A 25786-nucleotide genomic window follows, 5' to 3' on the forward strand; every position below is an offset into this window, starting at 1 on the left:
TCAAGATCTGATGACGAATTGGGTGACAGCGACTGTAGAGTCAGATTTCCGAATGTCGAAATCAATGATGGCCCAGTCACTGTGAACGCTGACTGGAGAAGGTCAGCGACATCCTTCCTTGCATCTCCAAACCCTGCTCGATCGGCCGAGTCCCAGCCAGCAAGAACACTAGCAGGTGGGTAAGCTATCCGTTGCCAGACGGTAGAGATGGCCTCCAGGACATGGGATGTAGCCGTCGCTACCCAAGCCTTGGACTCTTCGTCCTCCGAATAGATACTGTCCGTTAATGTCTCCACATAGGTAGACCAAAACTCAAGGGCTTGGACGAATATCTTGTCTTCGCTCACAGGGTATCCTTGGGCAGAGAGCAGACCGCGCAGATGTGCAAGAAAGCGAGAAGATCGGGCATCAACGCCGTGAATGAGAGTCTCAACCTTGGAATCACCAAGGGCGATCATGAGCTGCCCGAACTGGACAGATTCGAAGTCGAAGTCTCCATCGATAAGACGTTGGTAGCGTTCGCAAGACCATTGGGTCTCGAAGAGAGAAAAGAGAGACTCGTAGTGGTCTTCCGTCAGAAACCCTGAGTAGTTGGACAATATCTCGGAAAGCAGCTCCACGGCCGCTTCGTACAAATCTTCCTCGGCCAAGGCCGCAATCGTAGGCTGGACCAATGCACGTAAAGAGCCAACGAGCTCATCGTTATGCGCCGATACCCTCTGGGAAAACCACACCCATGACTAGGCATTGTCGAGTAAGTAAACGCTCCGGTAAAAGCATTACGCGGTTGCGCCAGGAGGGTTTCTTACCTGCAAACAGGCTATAGATTCTTTCTGGATGCCGCGGCTTGTATGATCTGAAGACGCCTGACGTGAAAAGCCATGAGACATTAACTCCAAAGCGTCTGGGACGTTGCGCTTCAGGGTCTCATATAAACCCATGCTACCATTTCGTCAGTAAAGATAAAGACTAAAGAGAGTGTCGCATGTTTCCAAGGCACACTTACTGTTTTGCTGAGTTCATTTCCACTTTGGCTGCTTCGTCTACCAGCCCTCCAGAGAACCACAGTGCAGCCTGGAGTTTTCGAGGATGAAGTACCTGTAGAACCTGGGATATGTTAATGGATCCGTCAACACTTTCCTGAGGCAAAGCAGTTCCCTCCGACAGAGAACAGCAGAGATGACGGATACAGAGTTTCCACTGAGCAGGGAAGCACAGGAAAAAGGTAACCAAAGCCGAGGATAATTTTCTAATAACCATGACCCCAGAGCCATCGTCCAGCGATTTGACAAACCAGCCGACGAGATTTTGTCGAAGTTCCGAAGCATCGTCATTTGACAGAGATGAGCTGTGCTCAACGTCAGTACCTATGGAGATAGATGAATAAAAATTGCCGGGAGAAGAATCGTACCTCTCGGTATTCAACTTGACGATCAATGTGAGGGCACCGAAGAACTTAGCCTTGTCATCTGCTTGACCAAGGAGATCTCGGGCAATCCACCAGCCGGATGGGGATCTCTGCATGCGATGGAGAGTCTCTTGGATCCTAGCGATAGTCTCGGGGGTGCCGGCTGATAAAGAGCCAAGACCAGCTGTGCATGGTCAGCCAACGGGTAGTCAGTCGTAGGTGAGTCGAGTGCCTTACGGCTTCTGCCTCTTGGATAGTCGATGGCAACGGGATATCCATGTTGCGAAGCTGTGCTTTTCCTTGGTCTGTCAAAAATGTCGTTATGTTACGCCCGTGGAAAAGCTCCGCGGCCAAATTGCCGGTGCCGTGAGGGTTCCTGGTCAGGCTCAAGCGAACTTGGGTATGGAGGGTGACCCAAGGTCAGGCAAATACGATATGAAGGAAGGCACAGCGGTGGTGGTGAGCACGGCCAATGTCAGTCTGAGGATCAATGTTCACCCAGGTCAAAAGAACGGGCTATTTTACGGAAAGAGTAAGAAAACAAAGAGTAGAAATTGCAACTTTGTCGTGACTGATGGTCTCTTGACGGCTCAACTCGTTGCTCGTTGAAAATGCTCAGTGAAAGGAAGGCCCATCTGCGAAAATGCAATTATGCAACTAAAGAAACGAGAGCAGGGGCTTGAGACGGTACAGTGACCTGACGATGCATGATGAACGGAGAGTCCAGAAACGGAAGCGGGGCATCGTTCTAGCCTATGTACCACGGACCGGGGGTTGCAGCCCACAAGGCGACAAGACGACATGCGAAACGGTGAGATGACGGAATTGGGGTGACTGACGGCAAAATGCTGCTTTGCTGGGCCGTCCTGGTGCGGGGCAGGCAACTGGTTCCAATATGGAAGGAGCGCTCGTTTTGTCTCCATTTGCAGTAGGTAAGGTAGGTTGAATCGAGGAGGTGCAAAGTGTCCATCGCAGTCATCTTGCTACTCGGGGAGAAAAATAAGAAAGAGGACAACTCTTGCAGTCTCGAGGCAACAACACAGGAAGCAGCTACCAGAGTTTTTTCCTTGTTTCTTCTTCTGAATAGACGTCCAATTTGTCGTCGAGGTATTCAATAGGTAGTGCAACGTAAAATACCTGTTGAATACCCTTGGATCACGTACCGTACTTTAGTGAGCATAGGCGGCCGGGAGTTACTTTGTGCTGCAGGGTAGCTGCGGCGATAGGTCACCATGGTAGGAGCTACCCCACCACCAGGAGTCGCCCACAGCACGACCTGGTGGTTCACCTCCACTGTCCCGTCGCTGCCCATCGAGTGGCTCCCCCCGCCATATGCAAGTAAACCTAGCCACCTTTGGTATTTAGTCGACGTTGCCATTGCAAAGTGATCGCGGTTTTAGCACCTCTCGACGCCTTTCCTTTTCCCTCCCTCATGCTCCGGAGTAGTCTTCGTCCTGCCTCCAGTCTCGCATGCCGATCTGGTCCTGTCTATTCAACGAACCTGTCTTCATCAATCCTGCAATCCATCGGGTTTCGTATTTCGTCACCCACTAACCTCGGCCGCCGAGCAGTACACCAAATACCAGCTCTCGACATGGAGCGAATTGACACAACTGGTCGCCTCTCCAGGCTCAGGGAGTTGATGAAGGAGCGCAAAGTCGACGTCTACGGTACGAACGAACCATCATATTCCATACCAGGTGCGAGGGTGCGGCAGAAATACTGATTCTTGACTCCTTTATACATAGTCATCCCATCTGAAGACTCCCACGCCTCCGAGTACATTGCTGGCTGCGATGCCCGCCGCGAATTCATCTCCGGCTTCAGTGGCTCTGCTGGATGCGCTGTTGTCACTCTGGACAAGGCAGCCCTGGCCACTGACGGGAGGTACTTCAATCAGGCCTCCAAACAGCTCGACCAGAACTGGTTACTCCTGAAGCAGGGCCTACAAGACGTTCCCACTTGGCAGGAGTGGTCTGCAGAGCAATCCGCTGGTGGGAGGGTTGTTGGCGTCGACCCCGAGCTTATCACGGGCTCAATTGCAAAGAAGCTTGCCGAAAAGATTAAGCGATCCGGCGGTTCTGATCTGGTACCCCTGGACGAGAACTTGGTAGACCTTGTGTGGGCTGAAGATCGCCCGGCTCGTCCCAAGAACCCCGTCAGGGTATTGCCTGAGAAATTCAGCGGCAAGGATGTCAAGACCAAGCTCAAGGAGTTGAGACAAGAGTTGGACAAAAAGAGTTCGCGGGCTTTTGTTGTGTCCATGCTGGACGAGATTGCCTGGCTTTTCAACCTTCGTGGCGATGATATCCCCTACAACCCCGTCTTTTTTTCATATGCTATCATCACGTCTGACTCAGCAACCTTATACGTGGACGATTCTAAGTTGGGAGAACAAACCCGGGCCTATCTTGCAAGCAATGACATTGCTGTGAAGCCCTACGAGACCATCTTCGACTCTATTGGCGCTCTACGTTCTGACCAATCCACCGAAGTGGCTCCTGGGGCCCCTTCCAAGAGATTCATGATTCCAACCAAGGCTTCGTGGGCTCTGAAGCGTTCCCTTGGCGGGGATGGTCAGGTTGACGAGGTTCGCAGTCCTATCGGAGACTCCAAGGCTGTCAAGAACAAGAACGAAATGGCTGGTATGAGGGCTTGCCACATTCGAGACGGAGCTGCCTTGATCGAATACTTTGCCTGGCTTGAAGATCAATTGGTCGCCAAGAAGGTGAAGTTGGACGAAGTCGAAGCGGCCGACAAGTTGGAGCAGCTTCGGTCGAAGCAGAAGGACTACGTCGGGCTATCATTCGACACCATTTCCTCGACTGGTGCAAAGTAAGTAGATTTTCCGTGACCCGACTGTCCAACCCCCTCAACTCCTCCAGCCTCCAGATCCTTCATATCCGAGCAATAATTGCTAACCTTTCTCAAGTGCTGCTGTAATTCATTACAAGCCTGAGCGCGGCGCATGCTCGGTCATTGACCCCACCGCCATCTACTTGTGCGATTCTGGAGCTCAGTATCTCGATGGAACCACCGACACCACAAGAACGCTTCACTTTGGACAGCCGACTGAGGCCGAAAAGCTTGCTTACACTCTAGTCCTCAAGGGCAATATTTCACTGGATACTGCCATCTTCCCAAAGGGCACGACAGGCTTTGCAATTGACTGCTTGGCTCGCCAGCACTTATGGGTGAGTGGCGATGCTCAATCTTGATTCCCCCCAGGAAGGTGGCTAACATAAATTGCACTGCAGAAAGAAGGTCTGGACTACCGTCATGGAACAGGTCACGGTGTTGGATCTTACCTCAATGTACACGAAGGCCCTATTGGCATCGGTACCCGCGTCCAATTCGCCGAGGTCGCTCTGGCGCCAGGTAACGTTGTGTCAATCGAGCCGGGCTTCTACGAGGATGGATCATACGGCATACGAATCGAGAATGTAGCCATGGTGACTGAAGTCAAGACGAAGCATTCTTTTGGCGACAAGCCCTACTTAGGGTTCGAGCACGTCACTATGGTCCCCTACTGCCAAAACCTAATCGAGCCCAGCCTCTTGACGGCCGAAGAAAAAGCGTGGCTCAACACGCACAATGCCGACATTTTCCAGAAGACCAAAGACTACTTCCAGAATGATCCTCTGACTCTGACATGGCTGACGCGGGAGACGCAGCCTTTGTAGTAGGACAAGCTTAGAAGCGGACGAAGGCGGCAAGAGTGAAGGTGGCGGCAAAAGATAGTCGAAATACAGCATTGTGGAATGGCTTCGTCAGAACGGCCTTATTCAATCGTTCCTTAAATCCCAAAAGACGCGGCAGGTCCAAGCCATATCGATGTGCAAGCTGCGAAGTCGATGTTAGCACGTGATGTGATAGGCAGTACAAAAATAGAAAATAAAACAGCAGGCTTTAGACAGAGGTCGTGAGTACATAAAAGGTAAACATGGCCAAGCCGGTGAGCAGGACCAGAGTGTGTGACAAAAAGCCAACTAAAAGCCCAACGCCGAACCCTGTAGCCCCGTTAGCAGAGTGAACCACCTTGTCTGTATTGTGGGATGGTTGGTATACCAGACAAGCTACCGCTCGAGAGCTGCCTCATTGCATCGGGGCTCAACCCCCCAAAGGCGCGGCTCTGGACACGAGGAGCTGGTGACGCAGATGATGTGAGATGGGAGTTGAAATAATTGGGTGTTTGTCGGCAATGCAGCGAGTAGGCGACACAGATGCCAGTTCCGACGGGCCAAGCTAAGCGCCGGCCGGCAAATCTGGCAGAGAGGAGACCGCTCATTGTGCCCAGGAGTTGATTGATATAATTATTACGGGATACCCGAGTGGGTAAGTTGACCCCGGAGCTCTGGAACCGCTGAAGCTGTTGGGTTCGGATTCAGGATTGTAGCATTTCTGTGTACAGGCAGGAAATACGACGTGTGCGCATAGAAGATGGATTGATTCGAGGATGACCCACGTATGAGTGTTGCGTTATGTTTTATGTGGTATCGGGTTGATATGTGTGTGTGAGTGTGTTTGTTGTTTGAGGAACGTCGTCATCGGAACGTACCTGGTCTTGAGGTTGAATGGGTAGTGTACCCAGGTACATAACTGAGGCAAGCTAAGGTGCGGGTACAACCAGGTGCCTAGCGTTCTACTGACGTAAGGGACACATCCACTTACAGTTGGAGGCCACTTGAGAGCTACCTAGACTGCAGACACAGCAACCAAAGTGCGTGTAGGTGGGTGAGTATTCAATCAATGGCTCTCATGAATTTCTCAATGTATCCTTAAGTAGCCCTTCCAATTTACAAAAGTTATCAGTCAACTCATGGTGCTTTGAAGCTCGATTGCCGCCCTGAAGCAGAACGTTGCCCATCGATGGTAGATTATGCTATAGGGTAACTTCCCTCTTTGCGATAAGGCAAGGTGCAGAGGCAGACCCCGTCATCGTTTCCAGCCATCTGGAATGCCTCCCTTTTCATCTTACGCAGTACTTGTGTACCTGACCGTGTCCTAGGCGCCTCTTCCAACTGAGTTTGAGCAGAAAAAGCAAAAACATAATGCCACCAACACCTCGGACTCCTAACCATACCACCACCCCAAATGACCTGGGTATTCATACAAAATGATATAAAAAGAAGTGCTTATGGCAACCACACGACCTGTCTCGTCGCCTCGTTGTAGCATGTGTAATGACCTCAACCCAGCCCGCCCCAGACACCCCGAATGCGTCTTGCGAGCTGAATATCTTTTTGCATTATGGTCACTCTCTTGGCGTGGATGGCGCAGAGATTGGTGTCTTCGAAGAGGTGGACCAAGAAAGCCTCGGCAGCTTCTTGTAGTGCCTGTATCGCTTGTGATTGCCATCGCATTGCTTCGCCCCGGGGTCTCACCGACTCGGCAATCTCGCGGACCTTTGAGCAAGTCAGCATGGTCGGTCCCTCGACCGATACGAATGGATATTCCGTGTGACTTACAAGGCGAGAGAAGGGAAGCTGGCGCAGCAGAAGCTGAGTCCCGCTTTGGTACTTTCGGATCTCCCTGAGAGCGACTGTGCCAGGCTTATAGCGTCGCTTGCCTCGGTTGGGAATAGGATCACCAGCTGTCAAGTGGTCAGAGCCTTGCCTTGACGGTCAGGAGTCTCGGGCATCAGGAGTCTCACGTTGTACGTCGCTCTGGCGCGATTTCCGACGCGAAGCGTCTGACTGTCTCTTCTTTGGGGGCATGATGCCAAGTAGGGTCTCTCGGCGTCGTGGCGTATAGTCGTGAGTGCAAAGAAGCTTGCGGTGACTTCAGAGGAGCAGAAATGCGACGATGCTATGCTGAACGATGCGACAAGCACCAACTGAGGTGAAAGTAAAGCGGGCGAGAAAGAGGCCTCGGCGAAAACAGAAATGACGACGGCGGTAAAGACAGAAAATAAGATGTCAATCGAGTTTTGTAATTACGGTAATCTCTGGAGGGAGTTGAAGAACTGGTTTGCGACGGAATTGGTGAGGTGAAAGCGAAGTATCAAGCTACGCGCACGCGTGCGAAGGGGGTGTCGGAGTTGAATTAATTAACTGACTGGATTTGCCAGCCCCGCGGGTTTTCTGGTTTGCGACCGGGGAGGGTAAGACGCGTTTTCGCGCGTACCTTACGCGTGCTGCAGGCAACTTAGTCGACTGTGTTAAGTAGTGGGTGACGTTTACCGCACTATGAGGCTGGCGAGGTGTGGCTGGAACCAGTACGACTCTATCCGCAGAATTACAATCGCCCCACAGGTCCTCTTGCCGTGCACAGTCATTGGTCATCAGATGTCTCTACCAAAAGCCACGGTACCTTATCGATTAGTGGTGAGGGAAGGTGTCCCGTGTCAGCAACCGTCAACTACCTACAGATGCCACCCACCTGTGTATCGGCGACGCAACAGTTCATCCCCGTACGCTAGACTTGACCAAAGGCCACCTCTCACCATACCTACCTCTTGCTGCCTCCTCTGACAACTCATTTCCCACTGGCCTGTTGCCTTCTCTCCTTTGATATTCCCAATCAAGAACTGCGCCGTCAACCCATTTATCCATCTCCATCGACACGCAATCCGACCTCCATCTGTTAGCTTCGTCATCTGCCGGTTGTCGTTCGAGCTACCCTGTCCAGAAGCCGACATCACGGACGTCCTCCCTCGTTCCCATATTTCGCAACACCCATCATTGCGCAGCCACACCTCTTCTGTAGACGGCAGATCCAGACTAGCCCTACGTGCCGCAATCGCTGGGCAATGAGTGCAACTGCCTCACCTTCTGCTTTCATTCCCTGAGCCACCACTCGAACAGCCTGCCGCACAGTATGGATCAGATGATGGGTGATGGGGGCCGGTTTCCCCTCGAGACATGGTTCTGGGAAATGCCCATATGCACCCGATGGTGGACGACAGCCACCGTCCTCACCAGCGCACTCGTTCAGTGCCAAATGGTCACTCCCTTCCAGCTGTTCTACAGCTTCCGCGCTGTCTTTGCAAAGTCACAGGTTCGTCCTTTTGTCTTCCTTTATGCTCCTGGTACCTTCGCTGCCCCTCTTCTGCTATACGAGGACCATTTCATCCCCCCCCTCCCTCCTCGGAAATGCGAGATCAAGACTAACCATTCCTGATGGTGCACTGTAGTACTGGCGTCTTCTCACTACCTTTCTCTACTTCGGCCCCTTCTCGCTCGATCTTCTGTTCCACGTTTATTTCCTGCAACGCTACGCTCGCCTTCTCGAAGAATCCTCCGGCCGTTCACCCGCCCACTTCTCGTGGCTGCTTGTCTACTCTATGACGAGCCTTCTGCTTCTCTCACCGATGGTCTCGATGCCATTCCTTGGCCACCCCCTGTCATCCACCCTTGTCTACATCTGGTCGCGGCGCAATCCCGATACAAGACTGAGCTTTCTAGGCCTGCTGGTCTTCACTGCTCCTTACCTCCCGTGGGTTCTCATGGCTTTCAGCCTCATTTTGCATGGCTCTATACCCAAGGATGAGATTATGGGTGTCGTCATCGGACACATATGGTATTTCTTCTCTGATGTGTACCCCCCTTGCACAATGGCTCGCGTCCGTTTGATCCCCCAAGCTGGTGGAGACGGCTTTTTGAGCGGCGACCGACAGAGGAAACGGCGGATGGTATCAATAACGAGATTGTCGTCGCTGGTGGCCCAGAGCTCGCTGCCGACGTCCGATGAGAGAGACTTGCCCCCGAGCTTTTTTGGGGGGTATTTGTACGGACGGAAAACAATGGGAATATCAACATTGGCATGGTTTCGGCGTTTAGGTCATCATTGTCGCGACTCTGCGACTCTTCCATTTGCATCAACATTCATCGTCATCGACGAAGCGCCTTGGCCCAGATGTGCCTTGAGAACGGAGGTAGAGCTGGTAGGGCCATGCCGCACCAAACAGTTCCGATAGAACATTGTCTCTAGGTTTTAATCTACAACATGCGCGCTCGTCTGACTTTGATGAAATCTATGCGTAGCTTACATTTTGCCCCTCTCCTTTGAAGTTGGCTAAGAGGGCTGTCTGGGCTGTTGCAACCCTTGTGTATCCAACAGGATATTGTCATGCTGGGCGGCTCGTATTATACTATGGTAATCTGACTACCAAGATCTTCGGTTGTGGAAGCGAAGGGCCCGACTTGGCCGGGACTAACAGGTGTCAAGGGCCATCGGTCCGGAGCCGGTACGGTCAAGAATGGCCCCACGTGCTGACGAGGTAGCCGCTGAAGATTGGACGACGTGCAACACTGGTATATAGGTATTTGTTCGGCGCACATTCTGATGACCCCACATGTAGAGCCAATTGCGTCATTTCAAAAGCTGTCCAGAGGTAGCCCGTCGGTTGCATTGTCGACATCTCGCAACCGCGCATTCGACGAAAAAGCAACTGAGTCTTACCGTTTGTTTGGCGAGTTCTAACCCTTGAAACATTCGACTTGTTGGTAGTTCCATTCTTTCCTCGGGTTGCGCTGCAGAAACTGACACACTGCGCTTTTCTAGACATATACCCCTCAACCATTCGCGACACGACGCCAACCATCCAATATGAGGGCGTATTGGTACGACAACCTCGATGTAAGTTACAAGAGGAAAGTTCGAAGAGCCACGGATCGGAAGGGGTTTCCAACGCCTGACTGTACGTCTTTTGCTGACCACCCGTGATACAATAGGGCGACCAACGCCTGGCGCACGACTCAGGCAAGGAGGTTACCATCGACGACTTGAAGAAGCTAGGAGTCTTCTACCACAAAATCCCCGACCTTGATGGTGTTAATCAACTTGCGTCCGAACGTGGATACAGGAACAGGGACGAGATCATCGTCTCACCGGAGAAGATGGGTGACGTTTACGAGGAGAAAGTTAAGTCGTTCTTCCACGAGCACCTACACGAGGACGAGGAGATTCGCTTTGTTCGCGATGGCCATGGCTACTTCGACGTAAGGAGCGTTGATGACGCATGGGTTCGCATCCTCGTTGAAAAGGCAGGTTTTGGCGCATCGGAGTATGGCACAGGCGGGCTAACTATGGATAGGATGACTTGATTATCCTGCCCGCTGGTATTTATCACCGATTCACTACCGACGAATCCAACGTGAGCGGCACCAGAGAATGCACATTTGTTAGAGACGCTTCGCTGACTGCAGACAGTACATTAAAGCGATGAGGCTCTTCAAGGACGAGCCTAAGTGGACTCCCCTAAACAGGACCACAAACTTGGACGTGAACCCCCACAGAAAGGAATACGTTCAGCAGTATCTCCAAAGCTGAATCTCTGCATGAGTACGGTCACGCAAGAGAGACCTAGCTGCAGCAGATGGAACCTTGTGGACGAAATTAACGAAACTGCCTAATAACAAATTCTACATTTCCAGTTTGATGCTCATCTTGCTGTCCATTTTCCACTCGTTCAAGAGGTACCTCACGTGGTAGAGATATCTTTGAATAATATCCTTGCAAACAATACGGCGTAGGAAAAGTAGGAGAAGAAGGGTGTTGCTCGTATGCCCTAGCAACCAAATCCCAGCATACAGTCAGGAATGAAAGCACTGTGAGTCGGTCACGGTGCTTGACTGAGTATATTTTCTCAGCCAAGCGACTGTTTTTACACGCGCTTTTGATTCGATTTTGCAGCAAGCCCCATCAGTCTTAAGGAAAATGCATTTTGCTGGGACTGCTGGCACACACTGGCACTCTCTCGGTGTTTGATTTTGCGACGCATCGCCAATACCGTGGCTGGGTCTTGGGCCCCTTGTGTGCATAATAATAGAAACGCGAGGCTGTACTTAGCACGACATACTCAACTGCTCTTTGGATATACTGATATGCTTTTACCCGAATGCTGAGTCCTAGCTGGGGTACGGTGTAACCCCCGATTTATCATAGGCGTACAGCGCACTAGCGGCAAATACGGAAGAGCACACGCTGGGGGTTCATTGGCACAGATCATTCGAAACTCACAACGTTATGGCCAGTGTCGTCAAAGCCGGTCGATGTTACCAGTACCATAACCGCCATAATATACCGCCGCGCGGTATCAATCTGTTCCAGGTCACCATTTTGCCATTTTAACTCGCTAGCTTCGCGCCTGTCCCACCTGCAACATGAAAGACCAAATGCAGTCTCCCTTGGCGACATAACTACCACCAACTCCTTGTCGATTTCCTTCGGAGGTGACGGTCCCTATTCGCCTTACCATCGCAGTCGTGCCTCACGCCACTCAAACGACCAGCAAATAACCAAGTTTCCATACAGTTCTCAGCTGCTTCCACAGACTCTGGTAGAACCATCCGTCTACTGGCAGAGGGTCTTGCGGAAGCTGGATCATAACACTAAATGAGGGCGGTTTAGCGGACACTATACGGCCAATCAAGCATTATCATCCAGATCCATGGACGTATCTAGTGAACACAGCGCAGCCCAGTCTGTAGCGGAAGGGGTTGCCAAAGCAAAGCTGCAGCTCCCAGCTAGTTGCGACCCGCCCCTAGTCGATGGCGAGAGGAAGCAGTTGGTGTGGGTGGTAAGTGATGGAGATGGAATCCCTACATCTACTACAAGCCGCACGCGTTGACCTTTGCTTGCAGGTGTTCGGTGGGACGGGCCATATGGGCAGGTCTCTTGTGAAGTCCGCCGTATCCAAGGGAGATCTTGTCACAACCGTAGGACGAGTTTTCGAAACGAGCCCCGAAGATATGGCCGTGCATCAAGACAAGGACAATTGCCTTGGGTTATTATGTGATGTACGCTCGAGAAGCTCGGTGGCGCGCGTGATTCACCGGACACTGGAGCGATTTTTACGCGTCGACGTCGTCGCCAACTGTTCTGGATACGGCGTCATAGGTGCGTGTGAGGACCAGGACGAGCACGAGATTCGGAATCAGTTTGAGACGAATTTCATGGGTACTCTAAATATCATCCAGGCCACTTTGCCCTACTTCCGCCAGCAGAACGGCGGCCGCTACCTTATCTTTAGCTCGACTTCTGGGGCACTGGGAGTTCCCGGCCTCGGTCCATATTGTGCCACCAAATACGCCGTCGAAGGGCTCATAGAGGCCATGCTCTACGAGACGGACTCATTCAACGTCAAGGCGACCCTCGTGGAGCCGGGCTTCGTTCGCAGGGATGAGCCCGACACCCTGGCCACCCCACTGCCTACCTGGGGCCATTTTCTTATCAAACCGGCGAGCGAGGCCTACGCACAAGCAACATCACCAGCATTGCATGCCAAAAGGATGGTTCAGTGGCTCGGTGACCGGCAGCCGACGAGTGCTGTCAAGTGTGCTGAGCTTGTCTGGCAGCTGGCCCACTGTTCGTACCCTCCGCTGCGGTTACTCCTGGGGAGCTATGCCATTGAGAGTATCCGCGACAGGTTGCGGTCCGTCACGGAAGAGTTGGAGGACTGGAAGCATCTGAATTTCCCTGTTGCGCCTGAAGCGGGCGGAGAGAACGAAGGAAAGGATGACAAGCCAGATCAAGACGAGAGCATGGCCGACTCGGGGCAAGATGCGCCTAGTCAAGGGCCGTGAGAGTTGTAGACTGCAGTATCAATCAATGAGATGTTGTACATGATCTACGATACGATCCGTTGCGCTGTATGCGGAACCAATGTGACTCGATTGTTATGGTTAAATGTATTACCAAGGAATTATGTATACGTAAGTGAGCACTATATGCGACTAACGGGCAATTTTCTAAGACGTCCCGCTGCCGCTCCCATGCTGCAGGGCAGATGTAATCAGCTTTACTATGTACCATGTACTGCAGGACCTTGCAGGTGCGAAAGGTCTTCTGGTCCCCTTGCATCCCTCCCTTGGCTGGACCGCGGTACCATGGCACCGTGTACGTGCTAAAATTTTCTCCACCTGGCCTGTAAAATACCTGCTACTAAGGCAATTTGGCATGAAATTCCATCACCCTTGATAGGTGCACGCGTGTTCCCCTGCGTTCCCTTTCCGCCCGTTCAGCGCTCGCGAACATACGTATCTCTGTTCTGTGCCCCCTTTACCTCAATTTCTCTTCATTTCCACTTCGGTTCTCCAAACACCAACAGACCTTGCTCCCTCTGTTGCCATCACGCGTGCAAAAAGGAGACGGCCCGTCAAGGACATCAACGGAATCGATCTATCCATTGTCCCTCTTCGAAGCGAGGCCGACTGACGCCCTCAACCGAGTCTGGCGCATTTGCATCCTCGTATCCGAACAAGCTCGAGTCCAAGCCAACGTCGCTAAAGTCAGCCTGCTTCACTCGCCAAGGTCCGACTCCATCCAGACGGCAACTGCGTCCCAGTCACCAATATCATGTCGGACAAAAAGAACGAGGATTACGAGCTTCGCAGCTCAGAGTCGTTCGGTGAGAAAGATGGCTTCCTGTCTCGACCTCCCCCAAGACCGAGGCCTGCGCTTGCTTCGCCAATCAACAAGATCGACAACAGCCCCGGCATCGCCATTCTCGCCTACTGCTTCTCTTCCATCAGTATGACGGTCGTCAACAAGTACGTCGTCTCGGGTCAGTTCTGGAATCTGAACTTCTTATACCTCGCCGTCCAGGTGCGTCCTCGCTCCATCTACACCCAGTCCGAAACCCTCTACTAATGCTCGAGTGTTCGCAGTCCATCGTTTGTATCCTTACCATCATCGTTTGCAAGAACCTTGGAATGATTACGAACCTGGCGCCCTTCGACACCGACAAGGCAAAGAAATGTCAGTCACAAACTTCGTGCAACCTCTAGCATCGCCCAAGGCTTACATCTACTCACAGGGTTCCCCATCGCATTGCTCCTCGTTGGCATGATTTATACCGGCACAAAGGCCCTACAGTTCCTCTCCGTGCCAGTCTACACCATTTTCAAGAACCTTACCATCATTGTCATCGCCTATGGCGAAGTCCTGTGGTTCGGCGGCAGCGTTAGCCCCCTTGCCCTACTCTCTTTCGGCTTGATGGTTCTCAGTTCGGTTGTGGCTGCATGGGCCGACGTGGCGCATGCGCTAGGTGGTGGCTCACAAACGGCCGAGGCTTCGGCCGCCGTTTCTACTTTGAACGCTGGGTATGCTTGGATGGGCATGAACGTATGCTGCACGGCGGCGTATGTGCTGGGTATGCGCAAGGTTATCAAGAAGATGAACTTCAAGGACTGGGACAGTGAGTTGTCATGGACTTTCCATCGTTGCGCCGTGGCTTGAAATGCTTTACTGACACGAGTGTTGCAGCTATGTTCTACAACAACCTGTTGACCATTCCCGTTCTCATTGTCTGCACCCTTCTGACGGAGGACTGGTCGTCAGCCAACGTCCAAAAGAACTTCCCGGTTGAGACTCGTAACAGCCTCTTCATCGGCATGGTATACTCAGGCCTGTGCGCCATCTTCATCTCGTACTGCTCGGCATGGTGCATCCGCGTCACGTCGTCGACGACATACTCGGTGGTCGGTGCGCTCAACAAGCTTCCTATCGCCATAAGCGGTCTTGTTTTCTTCGACGCGCCAGTCACGTTTGGCAGTGTATCGGCTATTGTCATCGGATTCGTCAGCGGTATCGTGTATGCGTGGGCAAGGATTCGACAGACGGAGGCTTCCAAGATGTCTTTGCCGACAACACAGCCCATGAGCGCGAGCGCCCAGAGCAACAGGGATGCCAACAAATAGGGAATCGAGCCCCTTCAATCTCCGAAGGGATTGAGAGAAGAGGCTAAGCGTGGACCGTCTAATGTGAGAAGGTCGCAGCGGCACGATGATGAGGGCCATTTCCCAAGTGGCCCTAGAGAAATGGCGCAAGGGCCGATTGTACACTGCGAAGCAACTTGCATGGCTGAATATCGCATGGCCAGCCCTTTTCTACTTCACGACAAGAAATAGACCAGTGTGTTGTACAATACTGCGATCCCAAGCTTGGGCATGCACAGGGAGAGGCTCAAGATGGCATGACATGAAATGGGGCGTTGAAATATTGCACAGGTTTCGTTTGCTCATGATACGATACGGCACGATGGTATTTGGTCGACCATGTTAGCATTGTTTTAATGTCACAACTTTGATACATATACCACAGTGGTTGTGATGCAGATTTGCTGAGGAGTGAGTAGGGGACGAATGTTGAATTGAGATACAGCTGGTTGACACGGAAATGTCTAACACGATTCGATTCAACAAAGAGGTAACGGTGGGTTTGGTTGAGATGGGTTAAGGTACCCCTTTAAAGAACACCCAACACTTAGTCCCGGACGCTAGAAGTACCAAAGATAAGATAAGGAAGCCACGGCCACCAGCTGTCCGAAACTGGGTATTTTATGCGTTTCGTCATTTTCGTCATTTTCGTGATTGTGCTGTGGTACACGACATGTTTGCTTGGTTGGGGTAAACTACTTGATGTTGACGTCCTCGGCGACGAAGACCCGATCTGGATCTCTGCGAATCGGATTTTCATGGCCCAACGAAGGCATGACCCGAAGGGTAAGATACTTTGCGGCCCAGGTTCTGTGCAAAATGCCCGTGTCGTAGTACATCGGTTGCCAATGGGTGGCAATTTGGTGACGGTTTATTTCCGAACAGATGGAATTACCTTTTTGTTCAAGGAAAGCAACAACGGTACCTTTTCTCAACTTGGATAGAAAGTGCCTCCAACATGCGGCAACCTCTGGAAAGTCAGGCTGGCACCTTAAATAGGCATGGGAATGTAGCACGGCAGTCGAGGCAGGCACAAACAGGTCACACACGCAGCTGGAGGGAGGACTGATCACTTTTGGTGGGGGCCCACCGCTCGGAGCCCACCACACGGTTGAAATCCTGTCCCGTCCCATCGCCATCCCGTTCCACGTGCTTTTCCTATACCATCACCTGCCAACTATCCTCTGCTTGGGACGACCCGCTGTTGCCTCTGCCGCGCCTTACCTTGCCTTGGCTTCTCTACATAAGCTCTCCCGCCTGTGGTCATCCGAAGTCGAGTCGAGCCACATGATCCCGTCGTAAAGCTGGTCAATCTCTCGAACAAGACAAGGACAAATCCACCACCATCACTATTCCACTTCCCACGGCGCAACCTCGATTCTCCGAGCCTTCACTTCTCGGCCGTTTCGCTCGCTCTTTACTACCTTCCAAGAGCTATGGCTTGAGCGAACCAGACTCCTTTTATCTGTTGCAGACCGGCCTCGCTTTTAACTTTTTCAAGCAGCTCTGTTGTAGTGGCAGTGTCAGTGGCATTAATCAACATGTTGCCCTTCATCAATAAGCGTATGTGATGCTGCCCTTTGAGCGGAACACTTGCTCGGATTCTTCTTCTTTGCTTCATTGCTTGTTGTGCACCATGCTAAATCTTTCTTGACTCCATAGCTTTCGAGCTCCTCGCCCAGCGTCTCGGCGCATCTCCAGACGAACGTTAGTCTTTCCTTTTCGAGTTTCGAACACAGAACAAGAGCCGAAACCGAGCTCTACGAGCGACAACCTCGACAGAGCATCATTGCTGACGCCGTTGTCTCCACAGTCAAGCTCGTCTTTTCGTTCCTGATATCGTACCCTCTGGCTGGCCTACTCAAACGAGTACCTGATGCCAGACCCGACCAGAAGAACCTCTTCATAATATGGTATGCTGCTCCGCCTCTTTGGCAACCTGCTATGCTGCTGGCTCCTTAGAGCTGACATTTTACGTCTTGCCTTTAGCACCTCTACGTTCTATCTAGTCGGTCTTTTCGACCTGTGGGACGGTGTGCGCACCCTTGCCATCGACTCTGTTGGCGTTTACTGCATCGCCAAGTACCTGCGCACTAGTCCCTTTATGCCATGGGCCGGCTTCGGTTTTCTCATGGGCCACATGTCCATAAGTCACATTGCCCGTCAAGCTGCCAACAGCCCATCCTCCGTCGACATTACAGGCGCCCAAATGGTTCTCCTCATGAAGCTAAGCGCGTTCTGCTGGAACGTGGCCGATGGTCATCTCCCAGAGGACCAACTATCTGACTACCAAAAGGAGAGGAGGCTGGTTGGCCTTCCAGGTATCCTGGACTATGCCGGTTACGTTCTCTTCTTTCCCTCTCTCTTTGCCGGGCCTGCTTTTGACTACATCGACTATCGCAAGTGGATAGACACGACGATGTTCGACCTCCCTGCCCAGGTTGACCCCTCTAAAGCGCCTCCCGTGAGGAAGAAGAGAAAAATCCCTCGCAGTGGCACGCCCGCCATCCTGAAAGCTGCTAGTGGCTTGGGTTGGATCGGTCTTTTCATGGTTCTTTCCAACTACTATTCAACCGCCTATCTGACGAGTCCCTCCTACATGGACCACGGCTTCCTACACAGGGTATGGATTCTTCACATGTCTGGTTTTACGGCCCGGTTGAAGTATTACGGTGTTTGGTCCTTGACAGAGGGTGCTTGCATTCTGGCTGGCTTGGGCTACAACGGTGTGGATCCCGTCACCGGCAAGGTATCGTGGAATAGGCTGCAAAACATCAATCCTTGGGGCGTTGAGACGGCTCAAAATACCCGCGCGTATCTCGGCAACTGGAACATGAACACCAATAATTGGCTGAGGAACTACATCTATCTCAGGGTCACGCCAAGAGGAAAGAAGCCCGGTTTCCGTGCAAGCCTCGCTACTTTCGGCACCAGCGCTTTGTGGCACGGCTTCTACCCTGGCTACTACTTGAGCTTCATCCTCGCTAGCTTCACCCAGACAGTGGCCAAGAGTAAGTACAACATTTTGCGCGGCGCTAGGCCAATCCAATTGGATTGCGTGATGGGCTAACAATATAACAGATTACCGCCGCTACTTCCGTGCCTTCTTTATCGATCCCACCAGTGGTGCACCCACCTCCAGCAAGATCTACTACGACATTCTCTCCTGGTTCGTGACTCAGGTGGGTATGTCGTTTGTCGTCGCTCCCTTCAACATTCTTGAATTTTCCGGCTCGGTTCAGGTGTGGGCCCGCGTCTATTTCTATACTATTGTGGGCACCGCGCTGTCCATAGCCTTCTTTGCCTCGCCCGCCAAGCAAATGCTGAGGAAGCAACTCGAGCAACGGCAAGGCAAGGCTGGGGCCAAGCTTACGCGCACTCTGAGTCAGGACAGTCTCTCGGGCCGAGAGCCCGTTTTGGGAGTATCGGCGGATCCTCAGCGAGAGATTGACGAAGCCATGGAAGAAATTAAGGCCGAGGTGGAGGCCCGGCAGAAGAAGAAGGCTGCTTAGAGTGAACGTTAATGGATTATTGAAGTCGACGTTGCCCGAGCCAATAAGCCCGGCTCACGTATAAGCATCGGCTGCTCCAGTTTAGGACAGCAGGCAGTGCGGGCCGAGTGTATAGTTACAATTAAGCAAGCGTTGCTGCAACTTATTCTTACGCGAGATGATGTTGGCGGTGTTGGAAGTGGCCCTCGAGGGGCTCGTCATTAGACATTGCAGGCTATTTGGATCTAAAACTAAACCATTAGAATATGTCTATGTACCACAAAAGTGAGATGCGTCGTTGGGGTTCCATCGATTCGAACTCCACGTAACGCCGATCCCAGCAAGTTGACTCCCGTGCAAGATCAAGGGGGGTATCGTCAAGAAAGTCCCAGTCGCCCAGCGGAAATATAGAAGAAAGAAAAACCCAAAACTCTGCCCCGTCATCGTCGAGTGTGAGCCTGCTTTGGCCTGATGTACAAATACAATAGTGCTGAGTGGAGGCAAGTACTGATAGCAAGCACCCCCTCACACTCGTATCAGGATTTCAATGAAAAGCAAAGGATGATGTCAGATGTTCCGTCAAGTCGCGATGCTGCTATGGTAAGAAGAATCGCGGTGTCGATGAACGAGAAAAGGTCGTATGTGCATGCGTCTATGTAGATGATGAAGAGAATTGCAGTCGTGTAATCGTTAGGGCCGTCGCCGGGCAGTCATAACCCGCTCGTAACTCCGATGCGCTGAAATGCCAGTAAAGATGTCGTTTCTCGAAACTTTTCAGAGCTGCCAGAGAGTCGGTCATGTTGCTATGACATTTGGCCCCAGCCCTGTTTGACGCCCACAACGACGAGTGCAGCGACAGCGCCGACGACCAAGAGACCAATGACAGACATGTACCGATTAAGTGCACGCCACCACCGGGCGCTTTGGAATAGCGTCTCGTCGATTGCTACGACCCTTCGAGGAAGATCATGCTCTTCGCCCAGAAGGCTCGATCGGTGGTCGCGCTCTGCCATCTCGGCTTGCGGGTCAGGGGGAAGCGGCAGAAAGGCAGCGATCATCCATGCTGTCTCATGTTAGTTCGCGTCCGCATAGATCCGAGAAATGGGGCCCACTTACCGAATGGCAGGATGAACCCGATGGCAAACAACGCGACTTGCATATTCCGCTTGCCCAGAATGCTGCTCTCTGCAGACCATGTCATCGAGGGCGGCTCCCAGATGCTATAACGGCCAGCTCGCTGATCGCGCCGCAAGTGGGGCGACCAGATGCTTGAAGTTTTCTTCCGTAATCCGTTGCGCAGTTGGTTATGCTGCAGCGGCGCTTGGCTAATCTCCATGGACCCTACGTCCGACAGTGGTCGGGGGTTCGCAGGATCGACTTCTCGTGGCCGTCGTCGTTGGCTATAGATATTCATAGGGAGATGCTCGGCGCTGGGCGTATGGCTTTGGAACGAGCTTGGCGGTCGGCTATCGTTGAAATCCGACATCATTGAATCTCCAGAGCTGGCGAGAAATCGGCGTTCGCCACTTCCATAATAGAACCTATGATTGAGCAGGCACGTCAGCACGGGTTACGGACACTAGTGATTTTTCCTCAGCAGGGAACGGCGGTGGCTTACCTGGCCCAGCTCGGAATCGACGCCGAGTTGAGGCTGTTAGCGCGCGAACTGCTCGACGAGTGAAGATTTCGATCCGAAGATGAACTTGAGAAGAAGCTGGACAGGCGGGTCCGCGAAGGGCGTTGGTGAAGCTGGTTCAATTCTGTCAACCCATCGCCGTGCTCGTCCTGGTCGCTGACCATTCGAAGGGTGTTTCCACGACTGTGTGTCGCTTGAGGACGTTCGAGAGAGTCGGTGAACGACCGCGAGTGTGACAGTGAGCGCTCTTCGTTGGCAGCCAGAGATGAAGAGATACTGAGCATCTGCCGACTATGACTGCTTAGGGGTATACTGCCCCGTCTCCCAGGTGCAGACCAAGGAGACACGGAACGGGACGGAGGCTCGCTGCCCCCTTCACTCTCCGAGATAACAGTGGACAGTTGTGAGCTCCATTGATGCGGATGGGGGTTCATGTGGAATGTGGCAGGGATAGCGGGAACGGCGGGGACAGCGGGGACAGCAGGAGCAGTAGCCGTCGGCACAGCTTCTGTCTCTGGCTGGCGTCCAGGCTGGCTGGCCAGTACACGTGATCGATAGAATGCCGCAGGAGACGTGAGAAAGCTTTGAGCGGCTTCGAGAGTAAGGGCACCAGAAATTGACTTGACCGAAGCTGCGCGTCGCAATGAATCTCTTGATCTTGACTTGTAATCACCAAATCTTTCGTTGGATCCCTTCTTCTTCTTGTTGGGCTTCAAAGGTGCCACCAAGAGACTTTCTTGCGAATATTCTGGTCGAAGTCGCAAGCGACGGCTAGAGGCTAGAGACGATGGCGCCGGAGACGATGCGCCGTGCAAGACGTAATTATGTTCGCTGTCGGCGGTCTTTGGCGGGCTTCTCTCGGCAGACGATGGTTCGGGGGGGAGGATCGGCCAAGCACTACGTAATTGGAATGGCTCGACGAGGGCGGCTGTAAGGACTCCTCTCTTTCAGGCGAAGGAGGTGAGCTGGAACCATACACCTTGTAATTTGTCGTCTCGGAAGTCGTCGACGGTGCATGAATCACGCTCTCGGTATCGGTCGCAGGGGGTGAATTAGAAGCGTATATTTTGTAGTTCGTCTTCTCTGAGGACGTGGACTCGGTGACGGATGACTGGAAAGAGGTCTTGGTCTGCAAGTCGTGGGTGTCCACGGATGGAGACAGATCAGCGGTAGGCGCCTCGGGCAGCGGCGCGAGTCGAGAGCCAGATGAGGACGACGGATAGGACGCGGCCGGTTCAGGTTCAGGCTCAGGGTAGATGAGTGTCGACTTTTGCTTTTGTTTGAGATCGGGGGTATTAGGAACCTTGCGAAGGCCGCCAACCATTCGATAATTCCAAGGTGACGAGGAGCCGGCTGTGCTGGTAATATGATCACCAGCTAATTGCGTGGTTGAGGATGCCGGGGTTAGAGTGGATGAGAAGCTTCGGTCCGGAAGGGAAGTCACTGTCGAGCTGGGACGATTTTCACTGAAGGCGTCGGAAAGGCGCTCATGCGAAGTCGTGGTAGACAACGACAAAGTGGGGGCTCTGGAGGACGAGCCATGGTCTTCTTGGTTTCCGGCCCGCTGCCCCTGAGGCAGGAGGGAGAATGTCTTACCATCAGCGTTCAGGGCGATGAGATTGCGGCGGCGGGACAAGGGGCGCTTCGCTGAGGGTGTGACAGGCTCGTCGTCCTCGCTGCGCTGGGAGGACCGGGATCGCGCATTAACGCGGGAAATATCAGTCTGACGAGGTGGAGTGGTAGGGACAGGGGTGGTAGGGGACGACTGGTCGCCGGGCAAGGAGTCGGATCGCAGTTTCGAGCCTGAAACACCACGGTCCTTGGCTGCAACCAATGGGAAGGTAGACGAAGCTGACGATAATACCGACGTCCGGTGGCTGGAGGAATAAGACCGTCGATGAGAATAACGATCGCTAGCACGGCTGGCGGAGCGGTCGTCAGTCCATGACGAACTAGTGCGGTCGTGTCCTGATGGGTTGGGGGAGAGTAGAGCAGTTGTGGATGTAGGGGTACGTGACGATGAAGCTGACGCGGTGGAATCGCGGTTTTTGTCGCTTGGACGAGGTGGGCTGTAAGGGACAATACGGATCGCAAGGGAGTTGGACTGCGACTTGGAATGCTCGTGTAGCGGCCTTCTTTGGGACCGGGAGGGGCTTCCCCGGGAGGGGCTCCCGGACCCGGACCCGGACATGCTCAGCCGCGCACGTGGGGGCCTTGGTCGAGATGGACCGGCCGCTGAATCTCGGATAAGGCGAACGGGCGAGTGGAGGCGGGTTGTCTTGTTCGGCGTAGGTGCTCCGGGCCATGAAGTGCCGGCGGTGCCCGGGGTAGACGGGGGCGAGGAATACCGGGCGAATAGACGGGGGCCGAGCGCGAGGAAGAGCTGCTCAGCGTGGCTGACTCGCCGGGACCTGCACGGCTACGGCGATGGAGGGTACCGATGGCACCTGGCCGGTCTGTGCTTCAGTTGTCTGGGCTCAGGCACAATGAAGAGCAGGCGCCGTGTCGCTAGAGCGATGGAGCTTTCTTAGAGCTTTGGAACTTCCTTAGAGCAAAAATGTTTGTACGCAAGGCGAGGTAAAACAAAAGTGGAATAACGTGCTGGAGCGAAGGATGATTGCAAGCTTGGGGCAAGATGCAAGATAGATGGCCGAGTTCGTGGCCGAGTCGGATCTATTCTGGTCGAGTCGGAAGCGTCGATAAGTCGTTGAAGGCGTCAAGATCCAAGATGCTCAGTCTCGTCGCCCAAGACGGTTCGATTGATCGGAATGCGGGTGTTGAAGAAGCATGGGTGGAACTCTTTTCTTCATTAAGGCGTGGGCAAGAGAGGAACTGTGCCGTGTCTGTCTCTTGGGGTTGGTTTTCTTCTCCTATTTTCTTTCTTTTCTTGGTGGTTGGAGAATTCGCGTGCTTGTGTGGAGCGGTAGCAGCCAAATTGTGAGAGCCAGCAGAGTGAGTGACTGAGGTAAGTCGTGCCGTGCTGGAGACTAAAACGGTTTAGATATTGATAAAAAGCAAACGGGAATGAAATAAACAAGGGAATGCGAGGCTACGAGGGTGCCAAAAGAAGGTGGGAAGATTATTACAGGCGAAAGCGCCTTGACATGGGAAAAACAGACGATAGAAAGAAAATAGATGTCGTCGAAGACACGCCAAACTTGGGAGGGGCGGGAGGCAGAAGCCAAAGGGAAAAGAGAGGAAGGGGAAGAAAGGTAAGGGGGAATGGGAAGGAGACGAGAGAAAAGGGCCAGACGAGACCAAGAGCAAGAGCAGGCACTTTTCAGATTTGGTCGCTCCGTATCCGTGCCTTCCCACCCACCTACCCTCAAATCAAGGTACCTCGAGAGGTGGGCAGGGCGATGTGAGCCAGGCCCGCAATGGAAAGCACCAACGGGGGTGCGAGAGGAAGGATGAGTGGAAGCCGACCAGGGCAGGAAGCGAAAAGAGGCAGGGGACGAATTGTGGTGATGGTTCGCGCAGTAGTGTACAGACACGGAGATGGTCCAAGTTACATACCTTTTTTTTTCTCTCTCTTCCCCTGTCCAGAGACACCTTACTGTGCAGGCCAATGGTCTGCGAAAACAACTATGCCTAGGCGTCTATCCCTCGACTTCCCGAGATCTCGTCTTGCTCAGTGGTCAGTCTCGGTGGTCTTCTACTAGCAGTCGCAACCTAACCCGGTCTCGCCACCAGACAGAACGAGACGCCTGGTCTCATGCAGGTAGGCCTGACTCCTGGCAGCGCGACAAGACCAGTTGCTCGTCGAAATGGGAATGGCAGCTGTGCCAGGAGAAAAGGAAAAGGCGGTCGCGGATCTGCGTCGTATGGATAACGGGGTTACTTGCACAAGGGGAAGAGGCATGGATGGATCTGTACCTGATGGAGACCTCGCTGCACTAATACCACGCGCAGACACGGGTACTGCACACTGGACTGCACCAAGAAGTGGGAGTCTTCGCCGCTGCTCGCTCGACCTGACCGGGGCACTGTGACTGGCTGGACAGCCTCGACTCCCTATCTTTTGCTCTTCCTCCTGTCCAGTAGTTGGTTCGATGGCTATGGCGGTGGCCCACTGAGCAGGCAGGGGGCGCTCAATACCGTCGGGTTGCAGGCGCAAGGGCTCGCGAACTGCTACTGGGCCGGATTCCCAGGCAAGCACCGAACGATGAACAGCCAGGACTGGACGCAATGCGGGGGGGCGGTGCGGCGCGGTTTTCTCTGCTGCACCTGCAGCTGGACCTGGTCCGACTCTGCAGCAGCCGGGGTTTGTGTGGAAATGGGACGTCGACCGAACTGGCTAGCACTGGAAACGGCAGAGCGATATGACAGGTAGACCGGGGCTCGCAGAGATGGACGGCGAGGAAGAAGAAAAGGAGAACACCGGACCAGACGTGATGGGACGGTCAAGAGCCGTTGCGTCGTATCGGGGCGGCCCTGGGGTTTGTTGGACCGGTGCTACCGTCCCAGCGTGTAAGTAGTCTTGGGGGGGAGGGAGGAAGGGCGAAAGGGGAGAGGAAGGCAATGCAGGATGGCGATGACGACGGGGTCGAGGCCTTTTTGACAGACGGTTATTAATTAGAATGTAATAACCATATCGTTTTATTTTGGCTGTTGACGTGGTTCGTAGACGTGGAAAACAACAAAACAACCGGCAGTTCGCGTCCAAGTGTTCCCACCGCCGTGAGGGGTCTGATCTTAAGGGCCCAGCGGAGACCAAGGAGGGCCCCCAGGCCGCGGACGACGATGAGGTCTGGATGACCCAGCTTGAACGCTCGACGGTGCCACCAAAGAAGACGACTAGAAGGGACACGGGCTGGACTGAGGTGCGACATGGGAAGGAAGACTACCATCGCCCACGGACTGCACTGCACTAGCGGGCAGGCAAGGCAGGGAAAGGGAAGGTAGGGCAAGACAAGGAAGATAGAGCTACTACCGTATGTATCTTGTGCAGTGTGTCGAGTAGCGGCAATAACATGATGCGTAAGGTGACTAGGTAGCCTCCTAGCGGCAGATGTATCCGATCATGGAGCATCTTACTTGCGAACCCGGGAAAAGAAAAGGGACGCCGGGTCAGACTTGGCACTACAAAGAAAGAAAGGGAGCGAGAGAGTGAGAGATTGTGAGTGTTGGACAACTACAGAGACAGAGATGTTGAGCCAGAACCGGGCCCGAGGGACGTCTCGAAATGTCTCGAAATGTCTCGAAATGTCTCGTCGGCACGTTTAGCGCGCACCCGTCGCCTTCGACGCCAAGGTAGCGGGAGAGGCGAAATGGATTACTGCGTAGACAACAACAGCAAGGCTTGCAATAAACCCTATTCCCCCATGTGGTGACGATTCGTTGGCGGCGCTTTTCCGGCCGTAGTTCCCGTTGGTCGCGCTGTGTCCGTGAGTTGCCCAAGCTCCCGATTTTCATGCTTTGGTTGTGAAAGGAGCAGCCAAGCACAAAAGCACAGCGCTAAACACGACTTGTGGTTGTGCTTCTCCATCTCCATTTCCATTCCTCATCTTCATCTTTCCATCGCCCATGTCCCTGTCCTTGTTTACTCGCCCAGTATCTTGGGTCGGCCGCCGATGACCGATCCGAAAGC

General features: G+C 53.2%; 8 protein-coding genes across 8 annotated transcripts; 5 read left to right on the plus strand and 3 right to left on the minus strand.

The window, feature by feature from the left end:
* On the minus strand, positions 1-1023 carry ColSpa_03962 (importin beta-like protein kap111; the record flags this gene model as incomplete). The annotated part of the gene is given in 4 exon segments (XM_049270174.1): positions 1-79; positions 94-740; positions 810-942; positions 1007-1023. 4 exon segments carry the CDS (start codon positions 1021-1023, stop codon positions 1-3), a joined length of 876 nt encoding a protein of 291 aa, XP_049126131.1.
* A 1979-nt stretch (positions 1024-3002) lies between these two features.
* ColSpa_03963 (putative Xaa-pro aminopeptidase PEPP) lies at positions 3003-5091 on the plus strand (the record flags this gene model as incomplete). Its single annotated transcript, XM_049270175.1, has 4 exons — positions 3003-3078; positions 3157-4243; positions 4341-4602; positions 4666-5091. The coding sequence occupies 4 exons, from the start codon at positions 3003-3005 to the stop codon at positions 5089-5091; spliced, it is 1851 nt and encodes a 616-aa protein (XP_049126132.1).
* A 1506-nt stretch (positions 5092-6597) lies between these two features.
* ColSpa_03964 (histone H3-like centromeric protein hH3v) lies at positions 6598-7125 on the minus strand (the record flags this gene model as incomplete). The annotated part of the gene is made up of 3 exons (XM_049270176.1): positions 6598-6813; positions 6877-7001; positions 7062-7125. The coding sequence occupies 3 exons, from the start codon at positions 7123-7125 to the stop codon at positions 6598-6600; spliced, it is 405 nt and encodes a 134-aa protein (XP_049126133.1).
* A 2833-nt stretch (positions 7126-9958) lies between these two features.
* On the plus strand, positions 9959-10455 carry ColSpa_03965 (1,2-dihydroxy-3-keto-5-methylthiopentene dioxygenase; the record flags this gene model as incomplete). The annotated part of the gene is made up of 2 exons (XM_049270177.1): positions 9959-9988; positions 10084-10455. The coding sequence occupies 2 exons, from the start codon at positions 9959-9961 to the stop codon at positions 10453-10455; spliced, it is 402 nt and encodes a 133-aa protein (XP_049126134.1).
* A 1346-nt stretch (positions 10456-11801) lies between these two features.
* ColSpa_03966 (putative oxidoreductase) lies at positions 11802-12936 on the plus strand (the record flags this gene model as incomplete). The annotated part of the gene is made up of 2 exons (XM_049270178.1): positions 11802-11930; positions 11995-12936. The coding sequence occupies 2 exons, from the start codon at positions 11802-11804 to the stop codon at positions 12934-12936; spliced, it is 1071 nt and encodes a 356-aa protein (XP_049126135.1).
* A 772-nt stretch (positions 12937-13708) lies between these two features.
* ColSpa_03967 (GDP-mannose transporter) lies at positions 13709-15051 on the plus strand (the record flags this gene model as incomplete). The annotated part of the gene is made up of 4 exons (XM_049270179.1): positions 13709-13957; positions 14020-14110; positions 14169-14549; positions 14618-15051. The coding sequence occupies 4 exons, from the start codon at positions 13709-13711 to the stop codon at positions 15049-15051; spliced, it is 1155 nt and encodes a 384-aa protein (XP_049126136.1).
* A 1933-nt stretch (positions 15052-16984) lies between these two features.
* On the plus strand, positions 16985-18581 carry ColSpa_03968 (lysophospholipid acyltransferase; the record flags this gene model as incomplete). Its single annotated transcript, XM_049270180.1, has 2 exons — positions 16985-18080; positions 18151-18581. The coding sequence occupies 2 exons, from the start codon at positions 16985-16987 to the stop codon at positions 18579-18581; spliced, it is 1527 nt and encodes a 508-aa protein (XP_049126137.1).
* A 782-nt stretch (positions 18582-19363) lies between these two features.
* Positions 19364-19761, minus strand: ColSpa_03969 (uncharacterized protein; the record flags this gene model as incomplete). The annotated part of the gene is made up of 2 exons (XM_049270181.1): positions 19364-19623; positions 19677-19761. The coding sequence occupies 2 exons, from the start codon at positions 19759-19761 to the stop codon at positions 19364-19366; spliced, it is 345 nt and encodes a 114-aa protein (XP_049126138.1).
* Positions 19762-25786: the final 6025 nt, after the last annotated feature.

Source organism: Colletotrichum spaethianum (assembly GCF_022836535.1).
Source record: "Colletotrichum spaethianum MAFF 239500 DNA, contig08, whole genome shotgun sequence".
In the NCBI taxonomy this organism is placed as follows: domain Eukaryota; kingdom Fungi; phylum Ascomycota; class Sordariomycetes; order Glomerellales; family Glomerellaceae; genus Colletotrichum; species Colletotrichum spaethianum.